The sequence below is a fragment of the Myodes glareolus genome, chromosome 16 (genome assembly GCF_982192425.1).
Source record: "Myodes glareolus chromosome 16, mMyoGla1.1, whole genome shotgun sequence".
In the NCBI taxonomy this organism is placed as follows: domain Eukaryota; kingdom Metazoa; phylum Chordata; class Mammalia; order Rodentia; family Cricetidae; genus Myodes; species Myodes glareolus.
In genome coordinates this window covers 15506176-15529748 of record NC_142041.1, presented here as the reverse complement: position 1 = coordinate 15529748, position 23573 = coordinate 15506176, and the positions used below count along the sequence as shown (strand labels likewise).

Below are 23573 nucleotides of genomic sequence, written 5' to 3'. Positions count from 1 at the left end.
AAAACTAACAATTAAAATAGACAGAGAAAGAAAAACACTTCACGATTAAAGTCAAATATAAGGAATTTCTGTCTTCAATCCACCTTGTATAGAAGGCACTAGAAGGAATGCTTTGGTCTGATAAGAAGGTTAACTACACATAAGAGGACATAGGAATAAGTAAACCAAGAAGAGTTAATTCAAAGAGAAGAAAAGAAATCTATACAACAAAATAATGGGAATTAATAAACACTACTCATTAATAACTCTCAGCATTGATGGTCTTTATTCTCGAATAAAAAGACACAGACTAAAAGGTTGGTTTAGGAAATAGGATTCATCTTTTTACTATATCTTAAGATATCTACTGTTTAATAAGAAACATATCTTCTCATCAAGGGTAGACATGATCTTAAGGTTTTCCAAAAAATAGAACCAAAAACTATGCAGGTGTAGCTTTTATAATATCTAACAAAGCAGACAAAAAAACCAAAACTAATTAGCAGAGATAGAGAAGGATGTTACATACTCATTAAAGAAAAAAATCTACCAAAAGCATATTGTAATTCTATTTTTTTATGCACTAAACACAAGGGCACCCAAGATCTTAAAAGAAATACATTCACCTTATCACATTGACCTTCACACAGTGAGAGTAGATGATTTCAGTCTCCAAGTCTCATCAACAGACAGGACATGCACACAAAAACTAAACAAAAAGTTTCAGAATAAAAAGAAACATCATATAAATCAAATGGACCTAAAAGACATCTACAGCCCATTTCACTAAAACACAAAAGAATATACTTTCCTCTCAGCATTCATGAAACTTTCTCCAAATATAATTCCCCATTTTATGACAAAAAGCAAATGTCAAAATATATAAGAAAACTGAAATATCCCCCTGCATCTGAGTAACAAAGATTAAAGCAGGATATTAACAAAAACAGAATAGCAGAAAGTATACAAATTTATAGGAACTAAGCAACTTATTACTTAATTAAAACTGAATCAAGACAGAAATCCATAAGGAAATTAAAACATTTTTATAATTGTATGAAAATAAAAAAACAACACACCCAAAGCTATGGAATTTAATGAAGACATTCTAAGAGGCAAGTTCATAGCACTAAGTGTCTACATAAAAAATGCAAATATTTCACATTAGTAACTTAGTGATACACCTCAGAGCTCCAGAAAAACAATAATAAATAATACCCACAAAAGAGTAGATGAGAAGAAATAAACTCACAAATTATGAAATATATAAAGTAGAAACAATAACACACCAATATAAAGCATCAATGAAACAAAGAATTGATAAAAGGAAATTGACAAAATGTTACAAAACATAAAATATACAGAGAAAAGATAAAAATTAATAAAATTAGATATAAAAGGGGAAGTGTTACAATACATACTGAAAAAATTCAGAGAATTAAAAGGATATATGTCAAAAAGTTGTATTCAAGCAAACTGTAAACCTAAAAAAAATGGATGAATTTCTCGATATATATGACCTACCAAAGCTAAGTTAAAATAAATAATTTAAGCATACCCATAGCTCCTAGTGAAATAGAATCAGTAACTAAAAATCTGGCCCCTACCTAAATTTCCCAACTCCCAAAAAAGCCCAGGGCCAAAGAGATTCATCACAGAATTATTCCAGACCTCCACAGAAAAGCTAATGCCAATAATCCTCAAATAATTCTTCAAAATAGAAACTGAGAGAATATTTTCCAGTTCCTTTTACAAAGTCACTATTAACATGATATCAAAAATACACCGCTGGTGGTGATGGCATACACCTTTAATCCCAGCACTCGGGAGGCAGAGGCAGACAGATCGTTGTGATTTCAAAGCAAGCTTAGTCTACAGAATAAATTCCAGGACAACCAGAGTTATCACACAGAGAAATCCTGTGTTGAAAAAGCAAAACTAACAAAACCCTCACAAAGACCCATCATAAAGAAAATTACAAAACAATATACACTATGAACATATATGCAATTCTTAATAAAATACTAGCAAACGGAGTTCTAGAGCATAAAAAATGATTATCCACCATGATCAAGTTGACTTCATCCCAGAGATGTAGGGATAATTTTATATAAATAAACCAATCAACATAATCTAATACAAATACAGACTAGGAAATAAAATGCACATGGAGAAAGGGCCTTTGGCCAAATCTAACACTTTTATAGTAAAGTCCTAAGGAGACTAAGGATACAAGGGACATACCTCAACATAACAAAGACAATGTACAGAAAGTCCATGGTTAACATCACTCTAAATGGGGGAGAAATTCAAAGCATTTCAACTAAAATCAGAAACAAGATAAGACTGTCCACTCTTTCCATATTTATTTGATATAGTACTTCAAGTCTTCACTAGCATAAGACAACTGTAGAAGATAAAGGGGTTTCAAGTGGGAAAGGAAGAAGTCAAAGTATATTTATTTGCTGATGATACAATTTATACATAAATGATCCTAAAAACTCCGCCAGGAAACAATTGCAAAACACAAAATTGCTCACAAAAAATTAGTAGCCTACCTCTGTACAAATGAAAGACTGAGAAAGAAATCAGGGAAACAAAACCTTTCACAAGGGCCTCAAAAAATATCTTGGGATAACTCTAATCAAGCAAGTAAAAGACTTCAGTGATAAAAACTTTAAGATACTGCAGCAAGAAAATGAAGATACCAGAAGATGGAAATCTTCCTCATGCTCATGAATCAGTAGGATTAGTATAGTGAAAATGGGTATCCTGATGAAAGCCCTTTACAGATTTAATTCAATCCATTACCAGGCCGGACTTCCAGCCGATGGACTGGGATTCTGCCTCAACCACACAACCTTTGACCTACTGTCTGTCCTGCTTATGGGAAGTATGGGGGATTGGTGACTACCCCAATTGTCATCAGAGAGCCTTTATCCAGGAGCTGATGGAAACAGACGCAGAGATTCCCAGCCAATCACTGGGTCAAGCTCAGGGAATCCTGATGAAGAGAGGAAGGAAGGAGGGTATGAGCTGGAGGGGACAAGGACATCACAAGGGGACTCACAGGAACAGCTAACCTGGCTCATAGGAGCTCACAGAGTCTGGGCCAACAGCCAGGTAGCCTGCAGGACACCAACCTACAGTCCTGTACATGCATGTGACAATTACGTGACTACGCCTAATTGTGGGACACCGAGTAGTGGAAACAGGGCCTGTCCCTATTAGTTTGGTTGGCTTTTGTGAACCTATTTCTCATGCTAGGTTGTCTTGCTTAGCCTTACTACAAGTGAAGGAGCTTAGTTATACCTCAACTTGAAATAACATGCTTTGTTGCTACCCATGGGAGGCCTGCCCCTTTTGAAGGGAAACAGGGGAGGAGTGAATTGGGGTAGGGGAGGGACTAGGAAGAGAAAAGGGAGGAGAAACTGCTACTGGGGTGTAAAATCAACAAATAAATTTAATTTAAAAAGATTAAAGCATAAAAAATTTCCAACACAGTTCTTCACAGAAATTGAAAAAAAAAGATCTTCAACTTCATATGGAAACACAAAATCTCTGGAGAGCTAAAACAATTCTGAATAATAAAAGAACTGATTGATATATTACTCAGATTTCAAGTTGTACTACAGAGCTATAGTACTAAAAAAACAACTCATGAGGTTGGCATAACAACAGACGCATTGAATAACGGAATAGAATTGAAGACCCAGACATAATTCTACATACCTACAGACAACCGATTTTTGACAAAGAAGCTGAAAATAGACCCCGAAGAAAAGACAACATCTTCAACAAGTTATATTGGTCAAACAGGATGGCTCTATGTAGAAGAATAAAACTAGATTGCACCCCTCACAACACCCAACTCCGGTTAGATCAAAGACCTCCATGTAAGACCAGATACTATGAATCTGAAAGAAGAGAAAGTGGGGACTAGTACTGAACTTACTGGAAGAGGAAGGGATTTTTCAACAGGATACTGAGAATGTAGGCACAGAGATCAACAATTAATAAAGGGAATCTCATAAAGCTAAAAGGCTTCTGTACAGAAAAAGACTTGATAACTCAAGTAAAGTGTCAGCTAACAGAATATAAAAAAATTAAGCAACTTACAACTGAAAGAAGGTTAATATCTAAAATATATGGACTAAAAAATTGGACACCAAGGAAACAAATAACTCAGCTAAAATGAAGTACAAAACTAAGAGATTTCTCAAAAGAAAAAACTCAAATGATAAGGATACTACTCTTCAGAGAAATTTAAAGATCTTTAGATATTAGGGAAATGCAAATCAAAACTATTTTGAGAATTCATCTTACCCCAGTCAGAAAGGCCAAGATCAATAAAGCAAATAACATCACATTCTGGTGAAAAAACAGGGAAAGAGGAGCATATATTCATTACTGGTGCAAGTGCAAACTGGTACAGCATCTGTGGAAATCATTGCAGAGGTTCCTGAAAAAGCTAAATATCATCTTCCTCAAGTTCCAACTATACCACTTTGAGGCAAGCATCCAAAGGACTCTACACCCTACTACAGAGATATGTGCTCACTCATGTGCATTGATTCATGAGAGCCAGAAATTGGAAAGAGTCTAGATGTCCAAAACTGAAGATGTATGTGAAGATGAAAATGTGATACATTTATACAATAGACTACTCTTCACCTGTGGAGAAGAATGAAATTGGCAGATAAATGGATAGAGTTGGAAACGATTACTTTGAGTGAGATAACCCAGACCTCAAAAGACAAATATTGTATTTTCTCTTATACATGGTGATATGTGTTTAAATTAGAATAATGACAGAAGTTAGGTTAGGACCAAGGAGGAGGAGGTAATCTCCCAAGGAGGGGGAAATAGAATTTAGTGTCATAAAGAGATAAAGAGCAAAGTAGAATGTGAGAGGGGGATGGGAGGTCAGGGCAAAGGAGGAAATACGGAGAGGGACAACTAACACTGAAGGCCATTTGTAAAGCCACAAGGAAACCTACTATTATAGAGGCTTCCTAAAACATATATGAATATAAGAAAGAAATTGAATGGAGTCACTATATAGTGTGGGAGACAATGACCCAACTAAACATGTCTTGCCACAAAGTAAAATCTTCAGTGCTAGAAATGGTTCACATTTTGTTGGACCAATGGGCCAAAGGGTTACTATAGACCACCCTTACCCTCTAGAAATACCAGGTGATTGCTAAGTTTTTTGGTTACTCTTTACAACCTGGCTGTAAGGATTTTTGTTGAATACATCACTTCTGTCTTTGAAAACTCAACCTGGTGTCTAACCAGTAGTCACCCCTACTGACTAGAATTCATGGTGCAAGGGATTCTGCACACTACCAAAGAACAAAAGAAATAATACCAATCGGCTATAACACTGCAACTGACATTAGTGACCTGCATGAGGAAACTGGTAATAGTGGTCTAAATGTTAAGGGACTAACCAATCATATTTTGGCTTTAAGGACCACTCTTAGAGATGAAACCCATTTCTGACTCTGGTAAAGTGGTCAAGAACATGAGACTAGATTAGATTGGTTATGTTCCTACAGGAAATTCTAATAATACTGTTACCATAAAGGAACATAACTCTAAAATGACTGCTAATGTTATACTGATATACCCATAGGTAAGAGCATTGCTCAGCCCTCATCAGGGAGGTTTCTTTTTGTAGTAGGTTGTAATTAACACAGAGACCCACACATCTATGTTCAGAGAGTGAGAGATTTTTGAGCACTCAGTACTAAGTGTGATGTCTTCATCAAATCCTTCCCCCCAAGGCTCAGGGATCTTCACAGAAGAAGAGGTGAAAAGATCTTAAGAGCCAGAGGTGAAAACAGTGTCTATGAAAACAGTGTCTTCCAGACGCAACAGGACTGATGCACATATGAATTCACAGAGACTGTGACAGCATGCAGAGGATCTGAGCAAGTGGAAACTAGACACAGTCGCAGCACAGAGAAGGGGAATGAACACCAAGTCCCACCCCCAGGTCTTCACAACTGATTCTCGCTGGGAAAGGGAAGCTCAGTTTTCTCCACTGGAGTGTCACTGCATGTATCAGCTACAGTCCAGGGCAGGTCAATGCCCAGGAGTAATTGTCTAACACAAAACCAACTTCATAGTGCATGCCTCTGTGTGTGTGTGTGTGTGTGTGTGTGTGTGTGTGTATGTATGTGTATGTGTGTGTGTGTGTGTGTGTGTGCGTGTGCAAACATTTTGTTACTTTTTGTCTTACTTGGGTATTTTTGTTTGTTATTTTGACTTTAACTTTTTGGTTTTGTTTTTGTTTTTTTGAGTTGGGAGAGAGTAAGTGAGCACACATGAAGCTGGGTGGGTAGGGAGGTGGGGAGAACCCGGGGAAGGGAAATGATATGATCAAAGTATGTTGTATGAAAAATGTGTTTTTGAATAGAGAGATACTTGAGGGACGAGCAGAAGTTACTGTAAGCTGGTTTGTCACCCTGAAATTGTTGAAATACTCTTATCTAAAGTGACAATAGTGTCTGAGGCAATGAGTAAACAAGCAACTCAATTGCAGCTTTTTATAAGCATACTTACGGAGAATCAAGAGAACATTCCAATACTAATGAAGAACCCCATGTTAGGTAAAACACCCTGGAAATACTGAAGTACCTACTAGTTGTTTTTTGCAGTTTTAGCAGCTCAGTGACAACAGTTATTTGATACCTTTATTTCTTCTCAAATAATTTTACTCCATGCACATTGCTGCAGAATAAGCTTTCTATTACCTTAAGTATCAACACTCATTTTATGTAAAATTTCTTTGAAACTACTAGATATTATAAGGAACCTGGGCACTTAGGGGACCATGGGAGACACTTTGTTACTAGCTACCTACCACAGAAGCCCTGTGGATATGTGGACCTAAAGACAGCACATCATAATCTCATACTTTGAAATGTTCCTGATGAAGTTACCTCCAGGCAGGAAAAAAATCCATCACAAATGGGAGGGTACCTGGTGTTATATTAGTGCCAGAGAAATTTGATTGATGTATGTGATTGTATATTTCATTCTTTTGGGTACGCCAGTATTGTGCTAGCCTTGTAAAGATTTAATTGAAGTTAAACTTCTGAAATATCCCCTAGATCATTTGAATGATGTTATCATTCACTGGTCTTGCAAACTGGCTGCCTACATCAATCTACTGGTGATTGAACATGACAAGCAGACGTTCGTGAAATGACACACGTGAAACAGAGGCTCTGCTAGGTGGGATCCAAATGAACAGGAGGGCTCATACCTGTGAGCTTGCTCAGGACAGTGTCCAGTTTGGGAAGAATCAAGTTGACTTTTGTCCTGGGTCATTGCCAACTTTTCAGCCGCAGCAATGGGACAACCCGAAAGACTGTTTCAAAAAGAGAAGCGTTGGAGGATGTGAGTGAGCGTGACCATGAGGTCTGCCTTGGCACAGACACACAGCACCCTTGGCGTGCAGTAAATGTTAAGTCATATTAATAGTTCACTTAGCACCATTGTCATACAAAAGATCCCAAAGGGTTTACAAACGCAGTGTCTACATTTGTTCCCTAGCTCCATCTCAGAGGTGACAACTAGTGAATACATTTTTTTTTAAAAAAAAAAATCAACATGTTATGTAATGGGGAAAATACCAAAAAAAATTTGTGAAACTCGGTCTTTTAAAACCAAAGTGTTCATCCTCATGGATAGTTGTCTGACTACAGAAGTGAGCATGAAAACTCCATGCCTACCTTAGGAATTTTAGCCAAATTTTAGAAACTAAATTTCATATCTTAGTTAAAGTGAAAACACAAATATGAAACTTTTGGCAGTATCATTATAAGCCGAACCATAGCACATAACCACACACTCCGTGTGTAATATAAAATGTGTGCATCAAATTAAAACAATTCCGGACTGGAAAGAGGACTCTGTGGTTAAGAACACTGGCTACTTTCCCAGAGGACCTGGGTTTGAGTCCCAGCACCTACATGGCAGTTCATAACTAGCTATAACTTGAGTTCTAGGAAAGTCCACATGCTCTTCTATACTACGTGGGCGCTACACACATGTAGTGCAGAGATATACATGCCAGCGAAAACCATGTAAACATTAAAAATGCACAGCAAAAATAAAATAAAATTTTGCTTAAAATATCCACATGTATACACCATATATTTGTGTGTAAATACAAACAATGTGCTTTCAGTTTAGTTTAATTTTAGTTTAAATTTTAACAAAAATGACATATACGCCTTGTCTGGTTTACACGTACAAATGTAAAACCCTTCTAAATGTCTACTGGGTGGGATAACCCAGAAGGAACACTGACGCCAGCCTCCAATATCCACATGTGCTGGTGAGCTCAAGGGTGGAAAAGAATGCGTTGTGCATGTTTCTGTACGGACACGGAGCCTGAGCATCTTCCAACACAACTGTTTCATTATTTTAGTTGACCACTAATGTAAATTTTCCTGAGGTTGAGACTACTCGGTAGCCATTTCAAGAGGTAGCATTTGACAATGACACACCCGTTCTCTCAACCCATGGCCTATTATTTCATTTGTGGAAAGTTTCTTTCTCATTTTGCAATGTAAATTATTGGCAAGTTATCAGAGTACCTTCTGTGAGTGTTGCGATTGCTGTTCACATGTCCCCTTCCTGTGCAGCCTGGGGTGGGGCACTTGAGCACATTCTCATGCATGGCAAGAACTAAGCATAAAATATCATGTTAAAGGTAAGAACAATTTACCATATATACATACATAAGATAGCATCAAATTTACTTCTCCATTTTACACTCAAATGACTTCACATAGTCAGTTCCCCAGGATTCTTCCTGGAATGTATTCATACTGAACAAAAGCCCCTCATAACATCAGGAAGAAAACACAGAAAGTTAGTTCATGTCTAAGCTCCTCTGATTGACAAACAGTTTTAACCCTAGATCTCCCTCCCCCAAATGGTTCTGCTCACAGTCAATTGAGGAACTGTCCTCTGTGGTTCTGGTGCCACGAACGCACATGCTGGGACAGAGCCTGTTGCCTCTCTTGTCTGACCTGAGAAGCTTGTCAGTCACCCACTAACAACATTTCTCTACAGCAGCAGAGATCTTGCTTTTCCACAAGTTCTACAGCTCTTTCAATTCTTTCACCATAACCTGGACATCTGCATACGTAACCTTTTTTCATTTCCTAAGTGGTCTCTTTTGCATTTGTCCATCCACCCTCCCCTGCCATGTGACTACTGGTAAGAGTAAGGCTGAATGAAGCATCAGAGAGTTGGACCAAGGAACTGTTAATACTGCAGTTACCTCAAGTGGGGAAAAACTAGCGACTCTCCAAATCCTGACAGCTGGGGATGGCAAGGTATCCCCACTTTTACTTATGGGGTCGCCTAAGAACTGTCCCAGTAACAAGTTGAGAAATTGTGTAAGACCCCAGTGTTTCCAGCTAATCTGTCCCTTCTCTTCTGTAGCCCAAAGCACAGAAGAATACAGCAGGGATGAGGGAGGAAAGGCTGCTGTTGTTCCAGGGGGCTCAGATGGGACAGAGCCTCCTGAGAGAACTCCAAGGAGCATGTGATCTCATGGCGAGGGCAGGTCAGGAGGTCACTACGGCTGAAAGTACTGCTCTTGAACGTTTCTCATATACTATGTTTTAGAACAATAGCTAAACTGGGCATGGTAGAGGAAGAGGCCCAAGGGCTGCATAAGCCAGACCTGATCTCAATGTCAGAAACAAATAAACACACAGCCACCTCAAATAGTTGCATGGAGATTGCTTAACACATGAAGATAAGATTATGTTTCCATTCTAATTCTAACCAAAAGGAAGGGGGTACAGCCACATAAGGCTGCACTGTGTATGATGGCATAGGTGTGGCCTCAGAACGAGGGATACTCACTTTCCAGAGGAACTCGCACTTTGTGGGGGCACCCGGAAAGGCTGCGATGGTGGGGATAGAGCCCGGTTACGTGCCCCGTGCCGTCACAGCCAGGGATGGGGCACTTGGCCTCCCTCCTTTCAGGCCTTGGCGAATCTATAGAGAAATTGAATTGAGACACTCACATGGTGCTTCCTCCTCATCCCTCAATAGGGTGGCCTTGTGGGTCACTCACACTCTATTCAGGTTCGCCATCATAAACATTCTTCTTACGTTGCCTTGAATAAAACCCTCAACTAAGACCCGTGGAAGCAAAACACATTTTTAATTTTCTTGGATTCCTGAGCAAAGCCTGACACAGGGCAAGGGACTGTTAAAATACAGAGATGGTTTTAAGTTCTCATGTCACATAATGCAGTTAAGTCTTTATTATGAAAAGTCATCCTGTGCCAGAAGGTGACCATGCTCCTGAAAAAAAAAAAGAAAGAAAGAAGAAAAGCAAGAAAGGAGAATTTATTTAACCTCGAGCCATTCTCTTTTGAAAGAGTTTAGAGAAAGACAGATTTAAAAATACAAGACAAAAATCCCGCCATATAGGCAGAAGGCCTCTCTGGCTTTGTCCTTGTGGGTCCCTGGCAGCAGGTGAAGTTGGGAGGGTAGACCAGCTACTCACATACCAGTTGAGCTGGCTTTCTGCAGAGCAGCTGATGGGAAGGAATAGGCTGTGGCCCACACAACCAAGTGGGGAAAAAAAATCTCCAAGAATCTGTGTCCCCTGGGGACAAGTTCTCAGGAGTACGTGAGGTGACCACGGAGGGATGCTGTGGCCACAGCTGCAGGAATTCGGAGTTGAGGTGACGGAGAAGCCTTTGGAGGGAAATGTGCGAGTGTAGCATCTGAGGAGAAGGAAAAATAAAGAGTGGGGCTCCCCAGCTACGGGAGGACTCACAACCTGTGAGCGCGGGGCTCCCAGGAATGACAGGTGCCACAGGATAGGAGCCCAAGATGGAAGGGACAAAGAAAATGGCAGGAGTTTGATTTCCTGGTACTCAGGGTGTCGAGAGAGAGGCTTATAAATAAATGCATGATGTGAGTGCAGAACAGGAATATGATGAAACTGGCATTGACATGCACAGACATATACACATATTTGTGTAGGAGCACATGCACACATGAACATGCACACACATGCATCTGTGCAAACACACATGTGCTTGTATGCACACAGACAAACATACATGTGCATACACACATGAAGACACATTTACATCCATGTGCACATATGACACACAAACACACAAGCATGCATGTACAATCATATAACACATGCACAGGCATACGCATGCATGCACAGATAGTCAAACTGGTAAGGAAACGACACAGAAATGCAATCTTATGGTCCAAACTAACCGAACTTGAGCTCAGGATGATACTGATCAGGAGAAATTCTATGTTCGTATGTGTGTATGTATGTATGTGTATGTGTGTGTGTGTGTGGTCAGAAAGCTAGAAACATGTGAGTACTCAGAGAAAGAAGCAAAACAGCCTTCAGGAGGGATGTTCAACTCTCAATGTGGACCAACAAGAATACTGAGCAGATGTGAGGCCCAGGGTGACAATAAGTAATCTATAAGACCCTGCTAATGAAGCTGCTGGTCTGGAGTAGGTGAAAGGCCCTGTCATGTGGGGATGGGAAGTTCACACCCTCCTGCTCTAAGGAAACCACCCAGAGCAGGTCATGGACATGGGATGTGTCAGACATCTCTATGACTCTACACTGCATGAACAGACATATCTCTGTGAAACCAAGTCATTCCAGTTGTTAGATTACAAGCCGTCCTGGGCAGATGGGGCACAGCAGGCTGTGTGTAATCCAATTACATGGGGGCATGGTTTCAGAAAAGAAGGAGGGGTTGAGGATCCCCCAAGTTGTAGCCAGCACTGACAGTTTAGGACCAGTCAGGAGGCTGAAATCAGAGTACTGGAAATGCACAGACAACAACCAAGGGCAGGGATACCAGGAGAGAGCGTGGTTCACTAAAGACAAGATTTAACTAAAATGGTTGATGTGGGAGGATGCTCCTTTCTGTACTCTGTAAGAGAAAAGAAGTATATTCAGATTGTGATGTTCTAGGACTTGGTATAAACACGTTTTACTTAACAGTAATGCCAAGTTTCCAGTCCATCTAGGCGTGTAAAACCTGTAGGTCAAAGTCTTTGAAGTTTGACAGAAACGAACCGAGGGGTTTGACACCATTGCAAAGTGCCACTCACGGAGAGGAGAGAAACTACAGAGTCTGTTTTGATGTGCTTTCCTCTCTTGGATCTTGTCCACATGACACCACATTTCTAAGCACTGACAGGGCTGGCGGGGAGCACTTCCCCTCTTCAGCACACTGTGTGTCTGAGGGAAGCCAGGAAGGGTGTTGGAGATAACAAGGCTGGCACCTGCCCAGGTGGGGCCCGCTGACAGTCCACCATGCCCCTTTGTCTGCGGCTCTCTCCTGGGCCTCCTAACACAAAGCTGCAGAGGAAAATGCTCTGGAGGGCAGAACCTGTTTGCATGATAAGAAACCTTAGAACCGGCTCAGGGCAGCAGCTCAGCCTGCCTCTTCTTTCATTTTCTTTGTATAGCACTACACAATGAGGGGCCTTCATCCTCCGGTGCTGCTGTGTCCTGGTTTGCCTGGGACCGTCCTCCTTCATCCCAGGCAGCCTTGCCTCATTGTTCCCCTTGCTCTTCTTCCTTGACACAGGCCACATGATAGGTAGCATGGTGCCCACACCACAGCCTCATCTCTGAATGGTCCATGGCAGAGTTTGACAGACTTCCAGGAGCCTTGCTGACTCCTCCATGGACTTGGGTAGGACAACATGTTAAAATCTTAGTGCTCTGTCCTTAACAGCGGAGTCCATGAACAAAGTGTCCGCCAAATTGGAACAGTATTTTAAAGAAGGCAGCAAATGACAGCGTGAATGATCACTTACAAACATAGAATGCAGGACCAAGAACAATGCCCCAGATTCCCGATTCCAGGAGCGTCAAGCAGAGGGTGTATGAATACCAGTGCAGACTCTGCGGGTATCGGTACCCATGCACAGACAGCAACCCGGATCCCACCTTCCATGTTTGCCTCAGCTGAGCCTGCTCACCTTTCAGAGGATTTGAAACCTAAAGCAATGCCAGGCCTCTGCCACAGGACATCCTGCTAATTCATCTACTCTCCCTATTAGCGCCCTAAGCCACTGAACTACCAAGGGTTGCTATACACACCCTATTGTGTTACTAATTTTGAAAATAGAAGATTATTTTAAAACATTATAAAATAACCAAAAAAACCCCATCAAACATTTGAACTTAAGGTTAAAATAAACTTCTAGAAACCTGGGATTTCACTGCCTGAAAAACATCATCAGTTGATAGCTATAGCATTATTTTATAGGTGATTTTAAAAAAAAGGTTGAAGGTTAAACTGTTGCATGCCCTTCTGATTTCAGGGATGGTAAACAGGGGAAATATAGATCTCAAAACCAACAAAATTTGACTTAGATTGAAGTGCATCCTTTTTTACAGATTTTGTAGTTTATCTTTTTTAAAAGGTAAATAAGGAAAAATTAAGAAATTACTTACTGATAGAAGTACACGGAGCTATAAACAAAGCCCTGTTTGTAACTGCACATTTCACGTTAGCATCCTGCTACATCCCACTCACACTTGTGCTGCATGTTCCTGTAGCAGCAGCATCTTCCTTACTATACTTAGCCTTTCTACTTTCTCAGAGTTGCAAGGCATTGCTTGTTAAGTGGTAGGTAAGTATCAACGGCGACTTAAGATTATCAAACAATCCCCTTGTGGATCACTTTTCCCAGTTAGAACTTCTAACCACACCGATGCTGTTCCGCTAAGCCCTCAAGATCGAGGAGCATGGTATTCGCTCATATGTTTCCCTGATTCTGTGGTCATCAGATTTCAGGGGTCCAACAATCTCCTGAAAACAACAAGAACAACAACCACACTCTTTGGAGGTCTGAATCTGACTGGACCCTGGGCGTAGCCATGTAAAGTATTCCTCTGGGCACCTGTGGACTACTGGGAGTGGCCCCTAACAAACATTACAGGCATCAAGTATGAGAACAGGAGTCCTCCAGCAGGAAAGATTCCCCTGATGTTGGAAGAGCAATCTAAGTCTTCTCCAAGCACATTCCCCTATCAATTGAAGTCTGATCCAGATATCTATGGGCTGGCCCTGGAGAGCTGGGAAAACATCATATTACAAGTAGATTAACACCTGGCTTAGCCATCAGGAGCCTCAGAGCATCCTGCCTGGCTTACGAACGATGTGATGTCTTTCATGTTGAAACCTGAAAGCAGCCCCATAATCCCAGAACAAAATATAGAAAGAAAAATTAAATTCTAGACTCAATTTGCCTAATGAAATAAGTTAACGTCTTAAATAAAATATCCAGTCAAGCATTGTTAAACGGTCTGGTGCGATTCTGAAGAGCTAATTCAATGAGAAAACCAGAGAGGATAAAGGTGTCAGGTGTTAAGACACCACAGCATCCACAGACCCCGAGCTGACAGTAACCAAAAGAGTGGCTGCAAGGTAAGAAATGGCAAGTTTCATGATGGTGAATTGATTTTTAAATCACATTAAGTCGTCAAAAGGCTAATTTAGAAGGGCTAGGCGCATTTAACATTTTCAAATTCTAAATCACCTTACTTCCTGCAATGAATATAAAAATATGCTTACGTTTATTGTTAAAGATTTGTCGTCCACCAGTGTCAGTAACCTTGGGTTGCCTCCGTTCCCTCACCAGGTGGTCCAGGAGAAAGCAGTCCAGCTCCTTGTAGGTGTGATGGAAGACAGAACCTCGTTCTGCCTGTAGGGCAATAGCCTGCTCCAACAAACTCAGGTTCCCCTTCACTTTATCCACTTCTCCAGGCTCCTCTGTAACAGGGACCAGGCTCTCACCATCTTCAGCCTCTGGGAAGGAAGGCCGAGCTTTGACAGGCAACGGTTCCGTGTGGGAGTTCTGTGGGTCTCTCCCTTCGGCGTCGGAATCACACCTGTTCTCACACGGGGCAAATTTGTCACCTTCCGCTTTTATCTCAGGAACCTCCAGCAGGTCCTTCTTAGCGTATGCCGGCTTGTGTTTGTGGCCTCTATGAGCGTCCGTGTCCTCTGAGGAAACGGAGCCACTGGCCCATCCATTCTCTGTGCTGTCAGAGTCACTTTCACTGTCGCCAGAGGAGCAGAAAGGAGGCTGGGAGCTGAGGACTTTGTCCCTTCCATCGTCTGAGTGGCTCGTACAGCACCCATCTGCCTCGTCACTCTCGGCTTTTAATGACTGGATGCCACTGTCGTTTAAGTTTTCTCTTACGGTTGGCACAGACACACTTTCTTCGTATTTGCCTAGGTGCATTAGCTCTGGGTAGCACACGTATTGGTCTTCCGTCCGGAGTGAGTTTTCTTGCGCAGGTGAATGAAGGGTCTCCTCTACAGGCTTTACCATATTTCCCTCTACAAGAAAAGAAAACAGATCTTGGGCGGAGAAAAGCAGAACAAAAATATTTGTTCTGGGCATAGTGACGGGAACCTGTAATCCCAATACTTAGGAATCCAAGGAAGGAGGCTAGCAAGCTCAAGCGAGCTTGTGACCACAAGGGAGATCCTACCTTTAAAATGTAGTCAATCAACCAAACAAGAAAGCAAAAAATATTTTAAGGAGCTTCCATAACTATTTACAAACATATGACCATATATACTTGTGTATATGTATAAATCTGCATGTATATATGCATGGATACTGGTATGCCTATAAAATATGCGTAATATGTAATGTCTATTAATTTTTCAAACATTGGTGAGAGAAATACAAATGAAATAAAATAAGCTTAGTACTTTGCTAATCTTCTGCATATGAAGAGCTAAGTCCTTTTAGGGTACTCTTATGATAGAAGTTGGTACTTCCGCAACAGCACCACAATGAGGTTCCTGCTGTTACACCCCCTTACATTCCTACATCTTAGTGGACAGAGGGACCTTGAATATGCATGTTACACACTGCAGGAAAATGCTCGTCAAATTTCTATGGATCATGGCAATGTACTTTGGGGGCTTATTTGAATTTTATTCTTTGTAGTTTCTCAGAAATGTTCTCAGTGCTTTTGCAACGTTAACTAAGATACACACACCTCGATATGGATTATAACCGAGGAACTCAGAAGCTCTCAAGTCTTCCTTTTCAGTGTCAAATTACAATTCTATATTTAGGGAAACATAAATGGGATAATCGTTGGGCTTTGGTACTTTAAGTAGTAATACATGGTCTTGTCTGACATGTGCATGTGTTTCTGTTATAAAGAAAAGGAAATGAGAGGGAGAGGTGGTTTGAGGGGGTCAGATGTGAGCGACTTGGGTCCTGTGACCAAGAGCAGACCTCCAAGGGTCCAGTCCACTCCACAGCAGCTGTCAGTACCACTCATTTCCTTGTCTTGTTGTATGTAGGTGTGAATGGATATATCTTTGTATGCATGTATGGTCAGTTCACCAAAGCTGCCCATGCAAACTATCCAAAGGAGAATCCAAACTACATGCATTCTCAGTGCCCACCAGGCTGTGAAATGTATTAAACAGCCCACCATGAGTCTGCTAACATCTGCCAGAACAACAACAGCAGAATCCAACAAGACTGGTGGGGGATGGGAAACATAAAATGAGAAGCCCCCTTAAATACTGGTAAAGACACCAAGTGAAGTGCCTCCCGGGCTAATAAACATCTTTGGAGGAAAGTACGGCCATCAGCATGAAGCTGTGGGAGAGGGTGTCTGCCTGGAAGACAATGTGCATTTTTTTTTGTCTCATTCAATTTTTTATAAACATTGTCTCTGACAAGGACACTCAAAAATACATCTCCATCATCTTCCTTTCTGGTAATTATCTCCCTAAATCAACACTGGACTGCCAGGATCAAGTAAATATTGCCATAGTAACTAAAAGCATTTTTGGATGCAGAGAAGAATTCAGTCACAACACTAGCCCCTGTAAATAATGCTGATTATAGGGTGCAGTCTTTTGTTGGGATCTATTCAACACAAACTGAAAAATTTAACATTTCAGTTCCTAGAAAAGAGGCTGTATAAACAAGCACATAACGTTGATAGGATGAGCCTATCCTCTCCTGAGCCTACATCATAGCAACTCCAGCTTTAAATAATATATTAAACATAGTCTAAAATGCAAATGAAGTTTTTCTCAATATCACAGTTGGCTATTAAGAGAAAGTGTAAAGGGTTATGATAATTTTAAAGTATTACGAACTACAGAAAACAAATAAAAAGCATTTTCAGTGAATATGCTCAATTCATTGAACTATTCTCTCACTCCACTTAACTACCCACATGTGTACAATAATGATTTATAGACATTATACCTAATTATGCATATTTGGGCTGTGTTAGAGTGCTAACAAAAGCTCTAGAAAGCAACAATTACCTCTGTTGCTTAGCTACATAGTTTAAAATATTCCTATTAAGTGCAGATCACCAGAGAGGCGGAGTGACAAACCCGCACATGTGCACGACAATGCACTTCACTGAGTGACTGCCAACTGCTTCATTTTGGGTCATTTCCAGTTTACATCATTGTTTGGTTCAACTGTTTGTTATATGCTAAAAGAAAATATTTATTAATTATTCCTTAGAAAGATAGAAGCCCCAAGCCAGGGGTGTCCACACTGTCACATGCATTGGTTTCTAGGGATAGTCCAAGTCACAAATCAACATTCCTTTTTCTGAAAAGCCTTCCTAGATCTCACTGTGGGCAGGGGAAAAACCCTAAGTTAGCATTTGACATGACAGATCGGTGACAAGGTGCGGGTTCTCCCAGTTTTGCCACGGGCCCCCTCTTCTCTCTGTTTTGCAATATTATTGTCCTAAAGAGTAATAAGGTCTGTTGCAGAGGGGAGGAGCTTGAGCTCTGTTAGTGTCTACGCTTGCTGAGCAGGCTGTTGGCTGTTCCATTTGTTTGAGCCTGGGGTTTCCACTTGCACTGTGGGGACAGCAGCACAGCTTGTGTATCACTGCAGAGATCACAGGAGCCCACAACTCAGTAAGTGATGGCTCCCGCCCCCTTTTCTCAGGTGCTATTTAAAAGACTGTAACATCAGGGGACTAGCGGACTCCTCAACATGCACATGCTAGGTCTACTTTCATCAGTAGAAGTCATTCCTAAGGAATATCAGAGGCCGTACAGAGGAAAGTTCAGCAAGTGAGCTTTCCATATAAGCCATGGAGGACTGCAGCAAGGACTGGCATCTCCCCTCAGAACTAGAAGCTGGGGCACAATACACAAGCATGTGAGGTCTAGAGACTGCATATGCCATTGGCAAAGACTATCTACTTGCATGACTCTAGTCAGCTCTTGCTCTCTGGAACTGGGGTTTTCATCTTCAGAATGAGGATGGGCCAATGACTAGATGTGTTTAGCACAGTGCGCCATTATCTATTTTACAATACTACAAAGTGCTTTTTTCCGGTCCGTCTCACACAGAAACTGCCGTTCCAGGTCTGCCAAGGCTTGCTAAGACCACACAGCTATTCAGGAGAGGGCTGAGTACAGACCAAGGGTCACATGGTTTGAAGCCTGTGTCCTTGTTTCTTTTACCTAATCCAAGTATCCCACAGCCGAGAAAGCCTTACTAGAGAAGATGTCTCATGTAACACAGCCATTCTTAGGTGATGGTGCTAAGAATATTAATAGCCAAATGCTTTTCTAAATTGAAACCCTTTTCATAATAAATTTATAGGAAGACACTTGAATGTACTTCCAGTTAATTTGGGTTAAAAAAACAATGATCCTTAAGTTATTGGTCAAAAAATGTAAATATAAACAACAAAAAAGTCTCATGCAACACAGACCTTAACTTTGCTAATACTACAAAGATGGCAAATTGGGAACCCTAAGGCCAACTTCCAGCAGGTAACAGGCTGGCAGTTTCAAAAATGGCCTAAGCCTTTCTCTGTCCTGTGTGAACGTCTAAGCATGTGTGGTTGGCAGTAGTTTGGGCTGGGATACTTTTCTTTGTGTAGTTAAAAAAATGCAGTTTTGTCTGGTATATAAAAGTTCAACTATTTAGTTCCTGATTGTAGACCAAGGTTTCCATGATGAGTTGCTGGTAATCCTATACTTAGTTCATAAATTTTCACATCTATCTTTCTATCTCTATCTGTCTGTCTGTCTGTCTATCTATCTATCTATCTATCTATCTATCTATCTATCTATCTATCTACCTATCTATCTCTATCTTCTATATCTATCTATATGTATCTATCATCTCTATGTATGTATGTATGTATGTATTATCTACCTATTTATTTATCTATCTATATCTGTCTATCTATTTATCTCTCATTAATCTATCACCTATCTGTATCAGCCTGTCTATCTTTCTCTATCTATCTATCTATCTATCTATCTATCTATTCTCTGAACTCCTCTGAAAATGCCGAGTTTGGAATGAACTCTTTAGTGTGATTGGGTTTTATAAACACTGGATTCAGTTTTGTGTCTTTATCCAGGGAGGACACTTTTATAGGTAAATTCACTTATTAGAGCTTTTGAATATGAAATTTGGGCAGGAATAAAAGCCATAAAAAATGAATTTATCTTCTAAAATTCTGAGACTGGAGTGGTTTGTTCTTTACTTTTTAATTGAAGATGACATATTATAAGTATAATTTCAACCCCTAGAAGCTTCTGTGTCTTAGTCAGGCATTCTCAGGTCTGAAGCATATGGTCATGCTGCTGGGAACTCCATAATGGGTATACTCTGAACCATGATGACTCATTTTCTGTCTGTTCCAGGAGTCTAAGTTTGTCTTGCTTCCTGGTGTTCACTTCCCCAGGGAGGAAGGGATTTCTAACTACCCACAATCGTTGCCACGTGTAGTTTTTTGAGTCAGGTTAGAGGGTGGGGTGTAGTTTGGGCCATTAAGAGGAATGATACACGGAATTCAGGAGCATGACCTTAGCCTTCATGAGTCCTTTATACTCTCATTATCTGAGTGGTCCAGCTAAAAATACAGCTAGACAGACTCCTACTAAGGCAAAGACAACGAGGAGCCTAGAGCAGAGGAACACTGAAATTAGTGGCTCTTCTGATGCACCGAGCATTAGGCTCGGGACCCTCTCCTTCTGTGGCTGGCCTTAATATTTCTCAAAAACTAAAGGCAAATTAAAATCTTTTCTCTCTTGACTTTGGAGAGGGACATTTATAGCGTGTCATTTTTAGAATTTGCAGCTTCATGTAGACATTGTGAAAACTCTGCCCAGTATGCATTCTGAGGGGAGTATGGGTAAGGGGGACTGAGCCTGCAGAGCCCAGTAAACTGGGATAGAGCTATTCTGCTTGCTCTTTAGATGGTCTACTAGGTATTTCCCCCCAGTCTGAAATCTGTGCTACTTTCAGAATGAACTCTTTTTGGTGTTTAATTATTTCATCTGTATAACCAAGACCAAGGTTCTACATACTATGTGACACTGTAAAATGAACTAAATGATATTGTTTATGTATGTGCAACATATAAAGAGATGAAAATTGTCACCATGGTAATTTCAGCATCACTATCAGTAGCAGCTCTAATATTAAATGCAACCATCGACCCTCATAAGCCTACAAATAGATGTCTACAAGTGCTTATGACAAAATATTTTACTGGATGTATTTGAACAATATTCTCTTAACTGATAATAAATATTTATGATGATAAAATTGTTAGAGCAGAAGGTGGAAGGCCTGCAGACCTGACAAAGTCTTTGGCTCAAGGACAAGCCACAAGGAAAGATCTCAACTCCACAGTGGTCCAAGAACTCCTAAGATCAGATTTTACCTGTCATGTCCATGAATCAATACAAAAAAGTGACCAGAACAAGGAAATTGAAAAAGTTAAAGATGATTACAATTTAAATATGAGCCTTGTTGCTGAAAATCTTATACTATATGAGAGAAGCCTAAAAACATCATTATCCATCCACCAATCAGAAGACAACACTGTTTAAGCCATGGAATCTGCAATACTTAGCCAAGATAATGAAGATTCTCTGATAGGAAATATCCTCAGTTAATATGTTTTTATATCTTTAAAAATAATGTATAGGACTATTTCTAGAATTTTAGAATTTCTATTTGTTTATGTTTTCAAGTAAATAATTAACTTATGTTGATTCCCTAAATGTCACATTCAGTAAAGGGTATATATTTAATAGGTATATATTTAATATATTTAAGGGTATATGTTTAATATATTAATGTGCTTGTCTCATTCCAGTTTTTATTAGTCAAGCCTTATACTTAAACTTTCCATAGGTTTTGAGGAATTTTTTGCAGGTCTGACACCTTAGTCTCAGCTACAAACCAATCAACGACACTTCAACTCATGGATGCAAGTGATTGCCAGCAACTGAGATCTAGGAAGACACAAACTTTAAGTCTTTAGAGTAGGAGTTACATTTCATTCATCCTGAAAAAGATGTCTGAAGAGTGAGCCAAGGATTGAATCAACGTATTATAAAGATCAGCTTAAATGATTTATTTTAGAAAACAGGCACAGAGATGTCTTCTCTATATTGCTCTGCCACTGAAGAAGCCTCAAGAACAGCCACCTTAGATCACTGCTACAGTCTATGGTTCTAAGTATTATTTGAAGATTATAAAAATATAAGAATGTCACAAAACACCTACAATGAGTCATTTTATTACTATCATATTTTGGGGGTAAATAATATTTTACATAGTGATAAAGCAAATTATGTATTAATGTTTTAGCTGTATACATAGGCAATATATATATATACATATATATATATAATTAATGAACATTACATTTACCTTTGTCACTGAAAAGTTATCTTAAAGCTTAAATATGTCCTGCAATTTGAAGGGTTCTTTTAGAAGTTAACATCTACTCAGACATATTCTTGAGCTTTGAGGCTTAGTATCTTCTACTTTCTACACAAAGAGACATAACCTAAACATGACTTGAAGTGAGCCATTGTCAGGCTGTGTCTACAAACCTTAAAAAGAATCTGATTAAAATATGTAGGGCCTTAATAAGTGATTATTGACGAGTGTTTGGTTTTTGGTTCCCAAAGCCAAATATACTTAACAGCCCTAGAAAGTGTATATTCTCTACAGACTAAGAATGACGTCAGGTGACAGGAATATATAAAGTTTGGGCCATGCCTTTTTGCTACCTGCAGTGGAGTGATCATCCGTCTCTAAGAGGCCATCATCCTCATTCCTGTTGTCCGCGTTTCCCTTGCAGTCCACGTCTGGGCTGTAGTGCCGTGGTTTCATTAACAGGGATTTCCGCTTGTTAACTGGCACCCCCAGTGCCTGCTTTTCAGCTCTCCTCTTCTTTGCCATAGAGCAGTCATATGCAGCCCTGAAGTGAGCAGAGCAGGGCAGGTTAAGAACGTGATAAGATGCACTCACTGCTGCCTAACATTTGACTTTCACCAAGTCTCACCCAAAGCACTAGGACAGGGAGTTAAGGTTCATCATTAGTGCTAACGGTCTGCTGGGAATTCTACTTTACATCGGGAGTATTTTCAGACTTATCCTTGACACTGCGTAGGCATATGCCAATATGGGCTTTACTTTATCACATACCCAGGAAGTGAAATAAGACTTGAACCAGTTTGTGAGCCCCAAGAAATAGCTAATGTCAAAAAACACACCCCTAGGTACAAAGAACGTGCAGTATGGTAAAACCGTGGGTTGTCCAATAGTAACACGACACTAAAATTGCTTATTTCTGCCACTCTCACGCCTCAAGTTCGAGATACCACAGGTCTTAGGCCCCGATTTGACTGAAAGAACAAATAAGCAAGGGAACGAGCTGTGGACCTTCCATCAGCCCATCTCCAGCGACACAGAAATGGGGAGGGTTGTTACATAGAAATGTGCCTTTGGATTCTCACTTATTTGGTGCATATAACTAACAAAAAAAGGATAGGTAAGATTTGATTTCATAAAAAATGGCCAACAGGTTATCCTCATTCCTGGTCTCACATGGTTCTGTTTGGAAATGCTCCCGAGGGAGGCCCTTTCAACACAGATTTCCTCCACACACCTCACTTAGAATTAATGCAGATTACTGTGTGAAGTTAAGAAAATCACTCTCCTGGCATGATCTGTGAAGATCAGAGATTCTGACAATAGTGCATCTACGGCAGATATTGTTAAATGCTCTTTGAAGATGAATGAGCGAGTACCTCATGAAAAAAAATCCAAGAGGAAGAATCCTGGAAGCAGAGAAACAATTTACTAATCCCAGTTCTGAAAAAAAAATGGTAATAACAACAACTGGCCAGAAGCCCTTGCTCCGCTCTAACCTGAACACTATACAGAGATGATGACATGTTCAGGAAAACAGTTCAGGGAAGTCAGCTACACATTCTTAATATAAAAAGTAGATGGAAAAACATCCAAGGGAGGGAAAAAAAAGAAAAGAAGAACCTGGAAGGAGAGAGGAATAATAGTTACAAACATCTCAAAAATGGGGCAAACTAGAAAACTAAAAATTATTCAGATAGGAAGAAATGAGTAAGTTCTTCTAAATAAACTCATGACTTTTTCACATATTTGAACCCAGGTTTAAAGTGAAGAAGTACAGGAAATGCAGGAAAGGAAAGGAATTCTGAACA

General features: G+C 40.2%; 1 protein-coding gene across 5 annotated transcripts in view; it reads right to left on the bottom strand.

Moving 5' to 3' along the window:
* The window catches only part of St18 (ST18 C2H2C-type zinc finger transcription factor), a 133865-nt gene that overhangs the window by 41932 nt on the left and 68360 nt on the right, over positions 1-23573 (bottom strand). For all 5 annotated transcript variants that reach the window (XM_085677086.2, XM_085677087.2, XM_048420497.3 and 2 more), the window contains 5 exons: positions 22119-22309; positions 14616-15386; positions 9883-10017; positions 8598-8688; positions 7259-7363 (listed from right to left, as the gene is read on the bottom strand). In XM_085677086.2, coding sequence (XP_085533212.2) covers positions 7259-7363; positions 8598-8688; positions 9883-10017; positions 14616-15386; positions 22119-22290 — 1274 coding nt within the window. In that variant the 5' untranslated portion in view covers positions 22291-22309. The remainder of the gene's footprint in view (positions 1-7258; positions 7364-8597; positions 8689-9882; positions 10018-14615; positions 15387-22118; positions 22310-23573) is intronic.